Raw genomic sequence first — 15,720 nt, forward strand, 5'->3', positions numbered from 1 at the left:
TCCACTGAGACACATGGGGCGAAAATGTAATGAAAAATGAAACTAACAAAATAAAAAAAGAAACAAAAACACTGTCAAATCACCAAGCCCATCCATCAACTATATTGTTTAAAAAAAAGTTCTGATTCAACATGTAAAACTGTCATAGTCCTTCCATAAAGAACATTTTTTACAGTGCGATAATACTTAAACAATTGAAGTCATTCCGAAAATGACATCTATTAGAATGCAGGTCTGTATGAGAGAGAAAAAAATAGAGAAACCCGAGAATAAGTGCCAAATAGCAGTGAGATAGGTGAAGATTGCAATGACTAAATAGTTGCTGAGTATGCCACACTTAAGAATTCTACTCCTAGGTGTCACCATTGGCTCAAATACCATCAACTTGAGCGGTAATGTAGATTGTTAAAAGATTATCTGTACTCTGGATGTCTATTCTAATTAAATACTGCATTTCTAACCCAGTACTATAAATTACATAACTTTTACTTAAGGAATCATAATGATTTTAGCTTTTTTTCCCTCCATTTTTTTTAAAAACATTTAGACATTTTTTGTATCTTGTATATAAATTTCTTTCATCATGTTTAGAGGAATTTCCCCCCATCTCAAGGATTGCAAAAAGGCAACTGCATTTAGCATGAAGATAATAACTTAGATAAAGTTTGTTATTATACAAAAAATGTTTATTACGCTCCACCACACATTTTCTGCACTTAGTGACAAACTTACTGAGAAAGAACATACAGTTATAAAAATTGCAGGCCTTTTACTAAAAAGTCAAGGCAGATTGGTTGCTGTCTGAAAGACATTCACTAAAAATCTGTTTTCATTCATATTTATTGATTTAAAAGATAAGGAAATCATACTAAATAAATATGAATTGCAAGATAAAATGTTTAAGCTAAATTTTTTAATTTAAATTTAAATGAAAGATAAATATTCATATTATCAAATCATTCATCTTTTAGTAGAGTTAGATTAACAGAAAGTATCATAAGCCAGTCAATGGAACTAAAATGAGAGACAAATATTATATAGTTGAGTTTTTTAATTTTGTGTTTATTATATATGTTATGTATAGTATTCTGTATTTTATTATTTGTCACAATATATCTAATTGGATTTAACCGTGTTATACTAAATTTGAGAAACTCATATCTGTATATTCATAATTTGTACCACCCACAGACAAAACTAACCTTGTCACATCTTTACATGTAAAAAGGGCAATAACTCTCATTTAACAAAAATAAAAAAAAATTGCACCAAAAATTGAATACATGTATTATTAACATATCTAACTTAGTTACTTACATAAGAAGAAGTCCACAACTTTATATTATTTTAACTTTTATAGTACCAATAAATATCACCAAACTCTACTTTATTATTTTGACTTTGACCTGTTTATAAATAACTGTGGATTACTTTTTTCTGCAGTACCATTTTCATGGATTTTGTGTGTATGAATCTATTAAGTATTCAACAAATAAAATTGAGAATGGAAATTGGGAATGTGTCAAAGAGACAACAACCCAACCATAGAGAAGACAACAGCAGAAAGTCACCAACAGGTCTTCAATGCAGCGAGAAAATCCTGCACCCGGAGGCGTCCTTCAGCTACACAAATTTCCTCGATTCCCAATTTCTTTAAAACAATTAAATCAAGTATCCACACAAATTAAAAAAAATCCACAAAATAAACCATTACTTTAGTGTTAAAAATAAGGAAGATAACTCTAATCAAATTTTTTTTATCTTGTTTTCAGTAAAGCTGTTATTTTGTATTTTGCAGCAGTCTCACTTTGGTGTGTAATATTTTTTTTTACTGTATAAATTTTCTTCTTGAACGTTTTTGATGTAAGCCTAAGGGTTGTTACTCTTATTTAAAAACCAAATTTTGCAACTTATTATTAGTCTTTTTCTTCTCCAGAATATATCTGACTTACCTCTTTGATTTTATGCAAAACATTTTCTATGAGGACCTTACCCTAAATGTTTTCTGTCATATGTTTATAATTCGTATTTCTTTATAATGTTATTGATGAATGGGAAGTAACTCTCATTTAAAAAGTGTTTTTACCTCTTTCAAGAACATATTTAACTTACTTATATAATTGTATGTGAATACTGTATATCATTCTGTTTATAAAAGGGCATTACTTTGATTTCTAATATATAATCTTCCTATTTGTAATGCAAGTTGTTGGTGTAGGGGAAGTAACTCTCATTTAAAAACCAAGTTTCACAAGTTATTTTTAAGTGTCTTTTTTCTCAGAATATATCAAGTTAATATTTGATTTTATGCAAAATCTTTCTACCGATATACTGAGATGTCACTACTCTCTGTAATTTGGGTAATTTGGCTGTTTATAAATTTATATTACCCTTTTATTTAATATAATATAGGGGAAGTAACTCTCATTAAAAAAACAAGTTTCATAATAAATTTAAAATGTTTTCTGTGGATTCAACTTTTTTCGTGGGTACCAATTTTCGTGGATTGCTGAAGACAAACATTTTCATGGATATGAGATTTCATGGTTTTGTCAAAGTCTACAAACAACTGGATAGAAAATTTGTAATTCGTTGGGCATTTGAATTCGTGGTTCCTCTGTACCCATGAAAACCACTGAAAATGGTATCCAACGAATCATAATTAATTCACAGTACTTCTCTCCAGAATATATATCTAACATGTTTGATTTATAATGCAAAAACTTCTTATTGTTATCCCTTTTCTCCATAATTCGGTTTTTTGGCTACAGCCTGTTTTATAAAATACATTACTTTAGTATTTAATACTTTCCTTGACAGTTTGAACTCTTATTCAGGAAACATAAAACATGTAGAAGACATGCTCGTAATATGCTTCATTGAGAACACAGTACGGACCTTTGTAAACAGATATTGCCAAAGTTTTCTTTTTTTAGATTTACCCCTCCGTTTTAATTAAAATGACTTTAGAAGATTGTTATATGAAGTACCTGCACTAGAGCTGCACCGAGGGTAATATAACCGGCAGGATAAAATATGACGAGCGTAAGTACTTTCCCATGAAATCTTTCTTAATTTTCACAACTATAATCACCACCAGATACATATAAACATTTGTATCAAGAGGGCAAACTGGTAAATTTTTCATGTATACATTTACAGATATCTAATTTCATACAACTGCATCCAGATTGATTTATTTATTCTGTAATATGGTGTTGAGGTTCAATAATAATTGTCAGAGGATGTATCAAGACAAGTGGTCAGGGTGTTCTGTTTACATAGAGTGAAAGTAATACCTACTGATCGGTACTAGGACCTCATCAAAGTCAAATTATACTTAGTAGATAAAAAAGGTTTATGATACTTATACTACAGTTAGTAACATTTACTACATTTTTTATAATTAAGGTTGGAAATGGACTATTATATTATGGTTATGAAGTAAACTTGAAGAAAAAATGTGCACTTTACCAGACAGAAAAGTATTCAGTGCAATATTATAATTCAGTAGAGCTCTCAGTGTGGATCTATCCAGGATTTTTTAAGAAAGAGGGGGGTATAATAACAGAAATGGAATTATTCAGTCTAGCAGAGCTAGGAGAAGTACTTTTTAATGTATTTTTTTCCAAAACAATATGTTTATGTTTAACATAGGTTACACCCCACCACCCCAACTTTGCTGAAATATATGGTGATGGTTAATATATTTTGTTTTGCTCTCAAATGATCTCGCTCTGAATGGTATATAGGATATTTTACAACTTCTTCCTCAAGTTTCTGTTTCTGTTCTGATTTTTTTCTACCTTAATTTTGGTATCATGATCAACAGTGGCGGATCCAAAGGGGGGGGGGGTTCCAGGGTTGGAACCCCCCCTTTTTAATGTCCGATCAATGCATTTGAATGGGAGCATATAGTTGGAACCCCCCCTTTACTTTGGGTTCGGAACCCCCCCTTTTTGAAATGGCTGGATCTGCCACTGATCAACCAATGGAATTTCGACCTCAAAATGTTTGAAGGAATGGAACTTTCTACCAATGTTCAATGATCACAAAAAAATGGTTTCACAGAGAGTCCATCAGAGTTGTCATATGATTGAAAGCAAATAAAATTGAGGATGGAAATGGTGCATATGTCAAAGAGACAACAACCCAAGCAAAGAGCAGATAACAGCTGAAGTGCACAATTTGTCCTAAAGTGCAAAGAGAAAATCCTGCAACCAGAGGTGAGCATCAGCTGGCCCTTAAATTAAAATGTGTACTAGTTCAGTGGGCTTGGGCACATGATCATAAAGCATAAAGGGGGCTTTGGTCTGTGAAGGTTTCTGTCATTAGTCCTTTGTTTGGTATATATTTTAAAGTGTCCTTGGACATTGATATGTTATTAGTTATAATAACACAAAGCAACATAGAAAATGTCATATACCACAATATTATAGGCGACAATTTTGTTTTGTATGTGACAACATGTCTCATCCCAAAATAAACATTTTATAATTAAAGTAGATTGAGACAATAGCAGCGTTTTATTTGTCAACATTGCGTGTGACACAAACACCACACCTTAAACCAATATCCCCTCCTATAATTTGTAATCAACATAAGCATGAAGAAACAATACAAGCGTTTTTTTTGTCAACACATAGCATTGCTTCCTGATCACACCTAAACCCGAGAAAAATCTCTGCAGTAATTCACAATCTGCACAAAACCTCATTGAAATGGTACCAGTGTTTTATATGTCAAAATTAAGCATGACACCCCAGATCACACCTTTACCCAAACCCCACTCACAGGATCCACAATCTATTTAAAACTAATTGAGACCAATGTTTTGTATGATGATAGATGGGATTTTATGAATTATTCAGCATGACCCCCCTCACCCAGCACATCGCAAGGCATCACAAGGCAGCTCTCGCACCCGCAAAGTGGAAAGGGATTAATATAAGTTTCAAAACTTGTTTCCTAATCATCTATAAATAAATATGTTTAAACTAAACTAAACTAAACCCACCACATCTTAACTCCACTTAAAACAATCCCACGGTTTTGTTTAAACATTTATCATGACCCCCACACCACACCTTAGCCCCTTACCCCACTGCAGTTATCTTACACAAGAATAAAGTCAACATAAAAGCATGACCCCCATACCACACCACCACCTTTACCCCCTAACCCTTTCCTTTAATCCACAAATCTGGATAAAACTGATAATGACAATAGCAATGTTCTGTTTGTCAACTTTCATCATGGTCACACCACATCTAAACCCAAACATTGAGCATGACCCCCAGTCCCCTTATTCACAGCTATACTCAATTATGGATAAAACTGGTAAAGACAATAGCAATGTTTTGTTTGTCAACATAAAGCATGACCCCCATACCACACCACCACCTTTACCCCCTAACCCCTTCCTTTAATCCACAAATCTGGATAAAACTGATAAAGACAATAGCAATGTTTTGGTTGTCAACATTAAGCATCATTTCTCAGGAAACAAAACATAACAAGCTTTGATGCATTCTCAGGATAAGTGTAAATCAAAGAAACAGTAAACAATCATGTAAACAATTGTTTCTTTTGATGTCTGATGATTGACACTCCCATGGGTGGTCCTACCTTCCCTCAATCACCAATCAAACAGTAGGAAGATTATTAACACCCTTCCATGTGCCATACATCCATCTACCATACACATTAAGACACATATTGTAAAAATTATATCTCAGGATGAGAAACATACAGACAAAATTTTCCCACCAGAGTTCAGTTCATTTTCAAAATACAGAAGATGTGCAATTGTAAACATATCTTAGAAGTCATACCACTGCTTTTTCATCATGTTTTTTTTTCTTGGAGTATTTTGTTGATTGATTAGGTAGACAGCTGTTAACGAAATAATTACCTACATTTACTTTAATTTCAACAAGTATGATGCAAGATTACAGTGCTTCCATTGTATAGAGATGTTGTTTTTCTTAAAAGAAAGAAGATGCATGGCTGCCATAACAATTCAAAATAATTAAGTTTGAATAAATAGGATTAGGAGCTCTTTAAAAGTACATCTGACCCCTGTTGCCAGACTTAAAAATGAATATGATTTAATACATGAAATGGAAAAGTCATTAAAAACATTTTTTAATTGTAATTTTATATTTTAGAACAACACTAACAAGTCATGTTTATTTTGAGGACTGACAAAAATGAAATTTTTATTTGTCCAATGAACATATTAAATCTGAAGCAAGTCAGCTGGACTGAAACTTACATGTAATTTTAATTATTACATATGTCTAATGAATACATTTTGATATATATGTTTGTGTCATATTGTATAAAAGCTTTGTTTAGAATTGGTCAACCTGTCATTGTTCTCTTTCATGCAATAAAGAAACTTGTATTTCATACATGTGGTGAATAACTTACTTATAGATGTAATAATTTACTGAAGTAACCACAAAACTATTATTTGGCAACTTTAACCCCACAGTAATGGTCTTATTATTATTTAGTCAATAACACTACAGACAACTATGGAAGAATGTTCAACTTAATATTCTATACATTACAAATCTAGAGTGTTACAGGGGTTGGACTCCCCCCTTTTTTTTAAAACAATCAATGGATGCATTTGAATTGGGACATATAGTTGGAACCCTCCACTTTATCCTGGGAACCCCCTCTTTTAAAAATGTGTTGATCCACCCCTGATGTAGATACATGTATGCTACTGCTTGCTTTCAATCCAGAAAATTCAGAAATGAAACATTTATAAAATTTATATAATGAGACAGGTAATAAGGAATGGATGCAAAGTAAGGTAACATCAATGGTGTAAAACAATAAAGACAGAAATGCATCACAGTTATCAGAGGAAATCCACTCCTTTTAATATACTGATTACAGGGTGGGGGTGGGGGGGGGGGGGGGGGGGGGGAGGTGGATCAAGGATTTTTTAAAGTGAGGCAAATTTTTTTTTAACAATTTTATGGGGAAAAAAGGGGGTAGAGGTATGCCCTCTACACGCCATACTTAATCCACCACTAGGTTACATTGAAAGCAAACTTTGAATTTGAAAAAAATTTAGATAACATTAGGTTAGATTGGTAGCAAATGAGAGTTATCTCCCCTTAATTGTCAATTTCTAGTGCATTTCAATCAAATTATATCTTAAAGTAGCAGAACAGGAAAAAGAAACTAGATTAAATTTTTAAAAGCTTTATGCCTAAAACCTTCTGCAACATGTATCTTGCAAACAAAAGAACTCTTACAGTTGACAAATACTAAAAAATGAAATTTCTGGTTAAAAATATCAAGAGTCCATGAAATTTTCCTCTCCCAGTTATAGTTCAAATGTGTTACTATAAAACTGCAGGTACTTACATCAGTCTTTAGTGGTTACTTACATACCACAATCATAAAAAAACATGGCACTTGACCGACAAAGTAACTCACTCTTCATTACTAATAAGTAATACTAATGTTCCTGATCTAACAGGCACCATGACACAAAATCAACCTGACATGTTTTGTTTATATTACTAGGGTGTTTTGACAGATCAGGATTGAGTTTTAATGAATGATGATTATGACTGAAATGTCAAAATTCTCTCTCACACTGACTGGGTTTATCATTTGGAGATACCAAGTCATTTAATTTACTTCCTCGTTTCCATATCATAATTAGTAGATAGATTAATTATAGATGATGCAGGGCTAATGTCATTATACCTGTGGGAACCTATTAAGATTTCTGGCATGTTGTATTTGTGTATTCCTTCTGTCATCATGGTTTTGATGTGATAATGTATAATATATAAACAGATTACTCTGCCAATGTAAACTTATTCATAGTAAAAAAAATCATTTGATAGATAGTTTGTTGTTTTGCTTGTAATGTTATAAAATATAAAATCTCAATTAAATCAAACTGTAGATTCATCATTATTTGTGAGATATCAATTTTTCAAAATAATTGTTGATAGTAAAGATCAAAACTTTGAAATGTTCAAAGAAGAACAAATATTTTCTTAAGGTTTGTAAGAGGGTCCTTCAATTCTGTTTTCTGTAATTATTTAAGTCATTTTTCTCGTCTTTTTTCCCCTTCATATTTTCTATTTTTTGGCGTTTATTCTGCACTTGTTGCTCATCATCCTTTTTTCTGTAAACCTCATCCAAATAGTCTAGCATGTGACAAAACATCCAGATAGTCTAGCATGTGACAAAACATCCAGATAGTCTAGCATGTGACAAAACATCCAAATAGTCTAGCATGGGTAAAACATCCAGATAGTCTAGCATGTGACAAAACATCCAAATAGTCTAGCATGGGTAAAACATCCAGATAGTCTAGCATGTGACAAAACATCCAAGTCAAATATCAACAAAAATACAATTTTTTATCAATCAACAAAAAATTAGCAGTTAAAATAATCAATGAACCAACAGTATCTCTTTTCCTTGAATTTGTAAATCTCACTAAATTTAAAAAAAAAAAAATATCTACATTTCGTCAAGTTGGGTTACCACTGACCAAGAAGGGAGGGGTAAAAATGTCCATTTAGTAAACTGGGCAATTTCCCCCTTGGTTTTCAAAATGACAATGTTGATCAATTGTCAGTCTGTCAATTGATTATTTAAAAGAAATGATTCATTGATATAATGAAACATAATTTGTTTAACAACAAATCTGTTTCAGATTTATCCAATTTGCTCTTAATGATATCATAATTATTTTAATATTTGGATCATTATGAAGATTGTTATCCTCACCTGTTGTATTTCTTTGGGTTAAATTTATAAAAAATTGATCAAAGAAAGATAACTCTAACAATAGATAGACTTTATTTCTGAAATTTTTCAGTTTTAAAATATGAGGGGGGGGCAAGGGGTTTAACTGTTATGCTGTTATGGGGCATTTTAATTCTTTGTTATCTGTTATTCTGAAAATATATTTACTGTTAGCTGTTATTGACTTATTCTTTGTTAGCTGTTATAGGACTGTTATCTATTTTGTTATCTGTTATTGTGAGAATGTATTTGCTGTTAACTGTTATTGAAAATTGGAATGCTAGCATTTTGACAGCCAATCTTCCGTAGAATTTGAAGATAATTGAAAATTGTGATTTGAATGGATGATAGTGTCATTGGCGCGCTTACCACATCTTCTTACAATATATATCTATTGGGGTCTTTCTACTGGTAATATCGGGTGGCCCTGTGTTTGCAGAAGAATTTCAGTAACATACATCACATAAACATATTAAAATCAATTGGACCCAGGACCATTCCAGTATATATTATTATTATACTTTGTATTAAATTCCATTGTCTATGAACATGTAGCATTTCGTACAAATTATAATTCACTTAGTTATTTCTTGTAAAATAACTTATAGTATGGATTTTGTTATATAAAAAAGCATTGGTACACCCTATAGATTATTTTTATTCAATGACCACATAATAATCTTGATGATGTATACTGTTACACCACTGTCCCTGATAAGGGGAGGATTGGACACCACCTAGCATGCTAACGTTGACGCAATCACATTCTGTATGTGCCTACTTCCAAGTCAGGAGCCTGGATTCAGTGGTTGTAGTTTGTTACTGTGTTACTAAGTTTCTCGTTCACTATTTTGTGGATAAATAAGGCAGTTAGTTTTCTCCTTTGAATTATTTTACATTACTAAGTGGTATGGGTTTGAATTATGGCTTTTGAAATTATACATATTTTTCTTTTAGCATTTATAGTATAAGTGCTACTCCCTCTCTTTTCATTTACTTGAAAGAGAACCCTGACCACCATATTTTTAAAAGTTTTTTTAACTGCTTCAAATGGCGAAAATTGAAGCTCTGAAACCATTGATGCAAATAAAGATGTGTCTTCAGTTTAATTTTTCGATAAATACCCTTTTTAAAATCCTACAGCTTCTCCCATGCTGTACCCAAATTTTCCATATTCTATAATTTCACACAAGATGCATGATTGGTGTTTCACTTGGTGTCATCCAAATTTTCACTAGGTCCACATTCTATTATACTATCAGAATTGCCACTTGAGGCAATTTCTATTATCAGAAGAACCATAACTGGCATGCATGTTTCAGTTACATGTCCTGTCTCAACTGATCTGGGTATTTTTGTATTTTATAAGTAAGTTTTATCAGGAGGTCATTAAATAAAAAAAAATATATTGTGCATAAATTATTTTTTTTATTACTTGTAAAGTATTGCTTTTCAGAAGAAAAAAATCTAAAAATCAAATTGATAATAAAGTGTCACTGGCTGCACTATTTTCAAAAATTAAATAAAAAAACCTAAATCTTTAACAATTGATCCCTCAAATGCCCGAGATTAAAAATATCCCTATATCAAAAACAGAAACTAGTCATTTCGTTCAGAAAAATTCAACAATCATACTATAACTTATTGTACAAGTTACGGAAAAAAATCAACCAAGGCAGAACTGCCTCAACGGCCGAAACGTCTTGTTTACACAAATTACAATTTTCTAGGTCCATGCCACAAGTTATATACTAAGATCTACGAGTCATCTACTGGATTGGTCCTGGGCAGATTTATTTTCATATTTCATTTACTGTTATCTGTTATTATCCCTTTGCAATTCCTTGTTATCTGTTTTTCACCAAATCAATTCACTGTTTTGCTGTTATGGGGACCCCCCTTGCCCCCCCTCAAATATCATTCTTAATAAAATTTCAAATAAAGGAGTATGCTCGATAATGACGCAGTAGCTTAATTTTCAAGTTTAATGGACATTGTCACAATGTATCATAGCTTTAACAATAACTAGATAGGTATTATTGTTTAAAAAAATAACATTAAGATGTTCATTTAATGATGTCAATAGATACCATACATCATAAATTTTTTACCAAAAAAAAAATAAAAAAAATGCAGATGTCAATAGGTTTTTTGAACAGGAAACATATATAGTTTTTTTTAACATTTAGTTAGTAATGAACATTTAGCTTGTCTAAACCCTGCATTCTATGTTTCTTGAGCTTAATTGTGGTAAAAAATCCAGAAAATTTGTCAACTTTTGCAAAAAATCTCTAAATTTGGGAAATGATTTTGGTGTAACTGGCAAAGCTTTGCAGAAAAAACTTGACAAAACATGTATTGGTCAAATTCCTCATACTAACATTCTAATACATCTTAGAAGCACTTTAAATCTTTAAATAAAGGAACTAAAATTGTTGAGCCACCAAGAGACTTTACAGAACCTTCTAGGTACTTTTAATTTTTCTTAAAAATTTGCTACAGATATGTAACAGATAAAAAATAAAAAATATATTGAAAATACCAGTCACTTTTGATATCTATTTTATTAACCATAGAAACCTTCAACTTGTGAGGAATGCATCATAAATTACGATATTAATCATAGGCGATTATATAACATATTATATTACATATCAGATACCGCAAAATAAACAATAATTAAATGTCAATTACGTTTACCTTGTCCAGAATCTAGGTCAGGTGACAAGTCTCATCAGCAGCATCTCTCCCCCCTGGCGCAGTAGAATAATGACGCCAGCGTATGACATATTTTACAAAATACATCACAATTTAAGGTCATGATGTGCACCAGTTTATAATGTCATTGCAACTATCAACTCATTAAAATACATGTCATTTTCGGTAAAGTGCTGATGACTAGATGATTTAATTTCATTTACATATGTAATTAAATATACATACATGTATATAGGTAATTAAATATTTTTAAATACCTCAAATCAATGTAACTTTTATGAACTTATTTGGACTTTTGGAAATAAGTACTAAAAGGGCATTTAATAGATAATGTAGTTGGATTTTAATATATTGAAATTAAAGGACCTAATAAATATCTGCCTGGAACTAGTATTTTATTACATGAATTGAAAATAAACAGCTGTATTGTGACGGATGTGATGTGAATTTACATATCCCATGATTCCTGTCCTGAAACACAGTCAAAGACTACTTTTAGTCACCTTTTATAATGTATCCCACTCAAAGCAAAGTCAAAGATGATCTAGTTCTAAAGCAAATTCTAAAGATGATTTATATAAACTTTAATCATGTGTAAATTATCCCATTCGAAAGGAAAGTCAAGATGATTTTTGCCACCTTTTTTACATGTATAAAGTATTCGATCTAAAATCAAAATCAAAGATGATTTTTTTGTCAACATAAAGTACCATTTCTAAAAGCAAGGCCACAGATTTTCTTTTTAGTCAACTGCCATCTTACAAAAATTATTTGCAAGGCTTAAAATCATAAGAGATTTGATCAGGATATTTAGTTTTCTGTGTTGTATTGGTTTCTATTTTGTAATCCTAGGACTTTTAAAGCAACTAATTGTTTTGGGTTTTGATCATTGTTGAAGGTTGCATGCTTACATTCTTGTTCTTTTGATATTTAGATGGACAATTGTCTCCTTGGTAATCATAAAATTGAGAATGGAAATGGGGAATGTGCCAAAGAGACAACAACCCGACCATAGAAAAAAAACAACAGCAGAAGGTCACCAACAGGTCTTCAATGTAGCGAGAAATTCCCGCACCCAGAGGCGTCCTTCAACTGGCCCCTAAACAAATATATACTAGTCCAGTGATAATGAACGCCATACTATACCTTCTCTCCTTGTGTTATATTGAGATAGGGAAAAAGTTAAATGGGTAGGCAACCCAACATAACCATAAAAGCAAAAGGACATCTAAAGTTCAACAAAGACGAGTGTCCAATGTCAATTGCAGGATCTTATATATATCCTGTATACAAATACGGAGATGTGGTATAATTGCCGAAGAGACAACTATCCACCATATTTCCAATATAGTGGATTTAAGCAATTGTAAACAACCTAAGGGACTTCAACAAGGAGATGACAGTTTTGGAATTCGTGTCAAATGTTTTCGGACTCCTTGGTGTTTTTCCATATAATTCAAGGTAAAATATTTTGCCCCATAACAGCCATTTATTTTTTCATATAAGACTTAATAGCCCATGAAAGGTCATTTACCAAAATTTTAGTAGATTCTTGATTTTCTTTCTTTTGTTTTGAGACCCAAATAAAATCAATGCAAATATAAGGTAAAAGTCCGAGTCAGCCTTTTCCCGCCATATTTTAAATCCAAAATATCTCGAAAAGAAGGTCCATGACCTATCAATATTTTTAGCTTATCTTTATCCTTAATTGATGCTCTACCAGTTTAAAGTATCAATTCTAAATTCTTGATTTATTAATTTTCACCTAACCTCACCTAAGTACATCCTTAAGGTCTAATTTATAACAAAACAATCAGTCAAGAATAAATTCAGTAAAAAATCTGTCATTAACTTAAAATTCTGTCATGGGGAACACATTACAGTCAATGATAGGGTTCCAGATTGGGAGTTATCTACCATGACTAATACACCATGGCAGCAAAATGGTTCATTTTGAGGGATATCTTTTATTAAGAACTTTATGATGGAGCAATTGCAAATTACAGTAATAATATTTCATAATCAGGATATCTGTGGCAGCTAAGATTTGTACCAAATGATATGCAAAGAGGGATAACTCTATTCTCTCTATGTTGAAGAGAGTTCAAAAGGACCTGACCAATAATGATAACCTTTATTTTAACAAGATTTACAGGTACTAGCACAGGGGCTTCATTTACATTGTGGTTCTATATTTTCATATATTTTGCAAGTATTTTTGCTTAAATATGGAAATATAAGTATTGATAATTTAGAAACTAAAGTGCATTTAAATTATACATTTTGTTTTTTTAGTATTACTTTTGCTTTAGTATTTTACATAACTATATATAGGTGATTTTTGAATACCAGTGCTTATATACGTAGTGATCATTTAGAAATTAAAGTGCATTTAAATCATACATTTTGTTTTTCAGTATAACATTTGTTCTACAGTTTTACATTACTATGTATAGGTGATATTTGAATGCCAGTGCTTAATAATTGTATAGATTTAACTCACAACATTTTTTTGTTTGTTCAGTAACCGTTATAATTTTGCGATTGCTGATCACCTGAGTCCGTGCATAGAGGGACACTTGTCACATGGGCAGTGCCTGTGGTAGTCCAGATTTCAACTTTGATAAATTTGCATGCATTTGTATTAGAATACATTTTTTTGGTTATTTTTTGCCCCAATCTGTGTAACTTTTTAAATGAGCCTTTGAAAGATATAAGAAACTAGTACTACATATCTGTACTGTTTCCTGAGCACAACAAATTATGTAGCCATTTATGACTTGCTCAAGAGAATAAAATAAATGGTGTTTTCTTGACCAGACTGAAATTCTTTTGCTTCAATAAAACCAAAAAATTTCATTGCAAAGTAGTATAACCATATGTCAGCTTTCCATTGATTTACCCACCAACGACCATGTTTGGTGTTGAAAATATTACCCACAATGCACTAGATTCTGAAATGATGAATTACTTATGACATATACAAATACCATACCTTTGAAACATGCTTCAATAATGGTCCAACTAAGAATCCTGTCAACTGTATGACCTCTGACCTTAGTTCGTCTCTACAAAAACAATATTTTTCATAAAATATAGCAGAGTGAAAATAGAGGATACTTTAGACTTAGAAGAAAAAGTTACTATTTATAAATATCCCAAGAAGTAATTTTACTTAAATAGAGGTTAATCTCTCAAGTACAAAAAAAATATTACAAAATATATGGACTAAATTTGTTGTTATGCTTATTTCTTTTTGACTATTATTTTGTTTAAATTTCTTTTTTTATACTTTTATGAACTGTCTTTGTATCTTTTTAGTTCACTTTAAAATAAAATCAAAATCAGAAAAAAAATTGCTTAAAAAATAAAATGCCAAAGTAGCAATACTGTAAACCACCTTATTTCTGCAGATACTTTATTTCGAGTTTAACCCTTTTTTAGTCTACTTCACAGCTATACATTTTTTCGAATTTTGAAATTATCTTGAAGTTGTGCAATAAGACAAGATCCAAGTAGTATATTGGTGACGATTCATATTTGTGTTATTTTTCTACTTGCAAAACTTGCTAAAATTATTTAAATGTGAAATTACTTGGTTTACAGTAACTTGAATGATCTAGAACACATCACTTTTTTCTATAATTGACAATTATTTTTCAAAATATTTGATTTATCTTTTAAAATCATAAATGAAAAATCTTGAAATGAGAAATATTGTACTTCACATGATTCAGTGGTAGAATCTATATTACCACAACAGCTTTTAATACAGCAACTCAAAGCATTTTATCAAATCTTGTGATTCTTTTAAAGTCAACTTATTGTTCAAAGTAAAATTATTTTTGACTGGATTTATGAACCATTACTAAATTGATCATTATATAACTAACAAGAGTGCACACGCTGAAATGTCTTGCCTTCTTTACTAATCATTGATATTATGTTGATAGTCCTAAGTATAAAGCTTTATTACAACGGTCACATAAACTTAACATTAACCAAGATCACTAAATAAAGACCAATGAACCATGAGAATGAGGTCAAGGTCAGATGAACCATGCCAGGCAGACATATAGAGCTAACATATGCTTCCATACAACAATTATAGTTGACCTATTACTTATAGTTTAAGAAAAATAGACCAAAACACAAAAACTTAACACTGATTAATGAACCGTGAAAATGAGGTCAAGGTCAAAT

General features: G+C 31.3%; 1 protein-coding gene across 1 annotated transcript in view; it reads right to left on the reverse strand.

The window, feature by feature from the left end:
* Positions 1–15,720, reverse strand: part of LOC139515817 (tRNA (32-2'-O)-methyltransferase regulator THADA-like) — a 218,702-nt gene that overhangs the window by 43,144 nt on the left and 159,838 nt on the right. The window contains exon 34 of the mRNA XM_071305528.1: positions 14,513–14,585. Coding sequence (XP_071161629.1) covers positions 14,513–14,585 — 73 coding nt within the window. The remainder of the gene's footprint in view (positions 1–14,512; positions 14,586–15,720) is intronic.

Source organism: Mytilus edulis, chromosome 3 (genome assembly GCF_963676685.1).
Source record: "Mytilus edulis chromosome 3, xbMytEdul2.2, whole genome shotgun sequence".
NCBI classification, from domain to species: domain Eukaryota; kingdom Metazoa; phylum Mollusca; class Bivalvia; order Mytilida; family Mytilidae; genus Mytilus; species Mytilus edulis.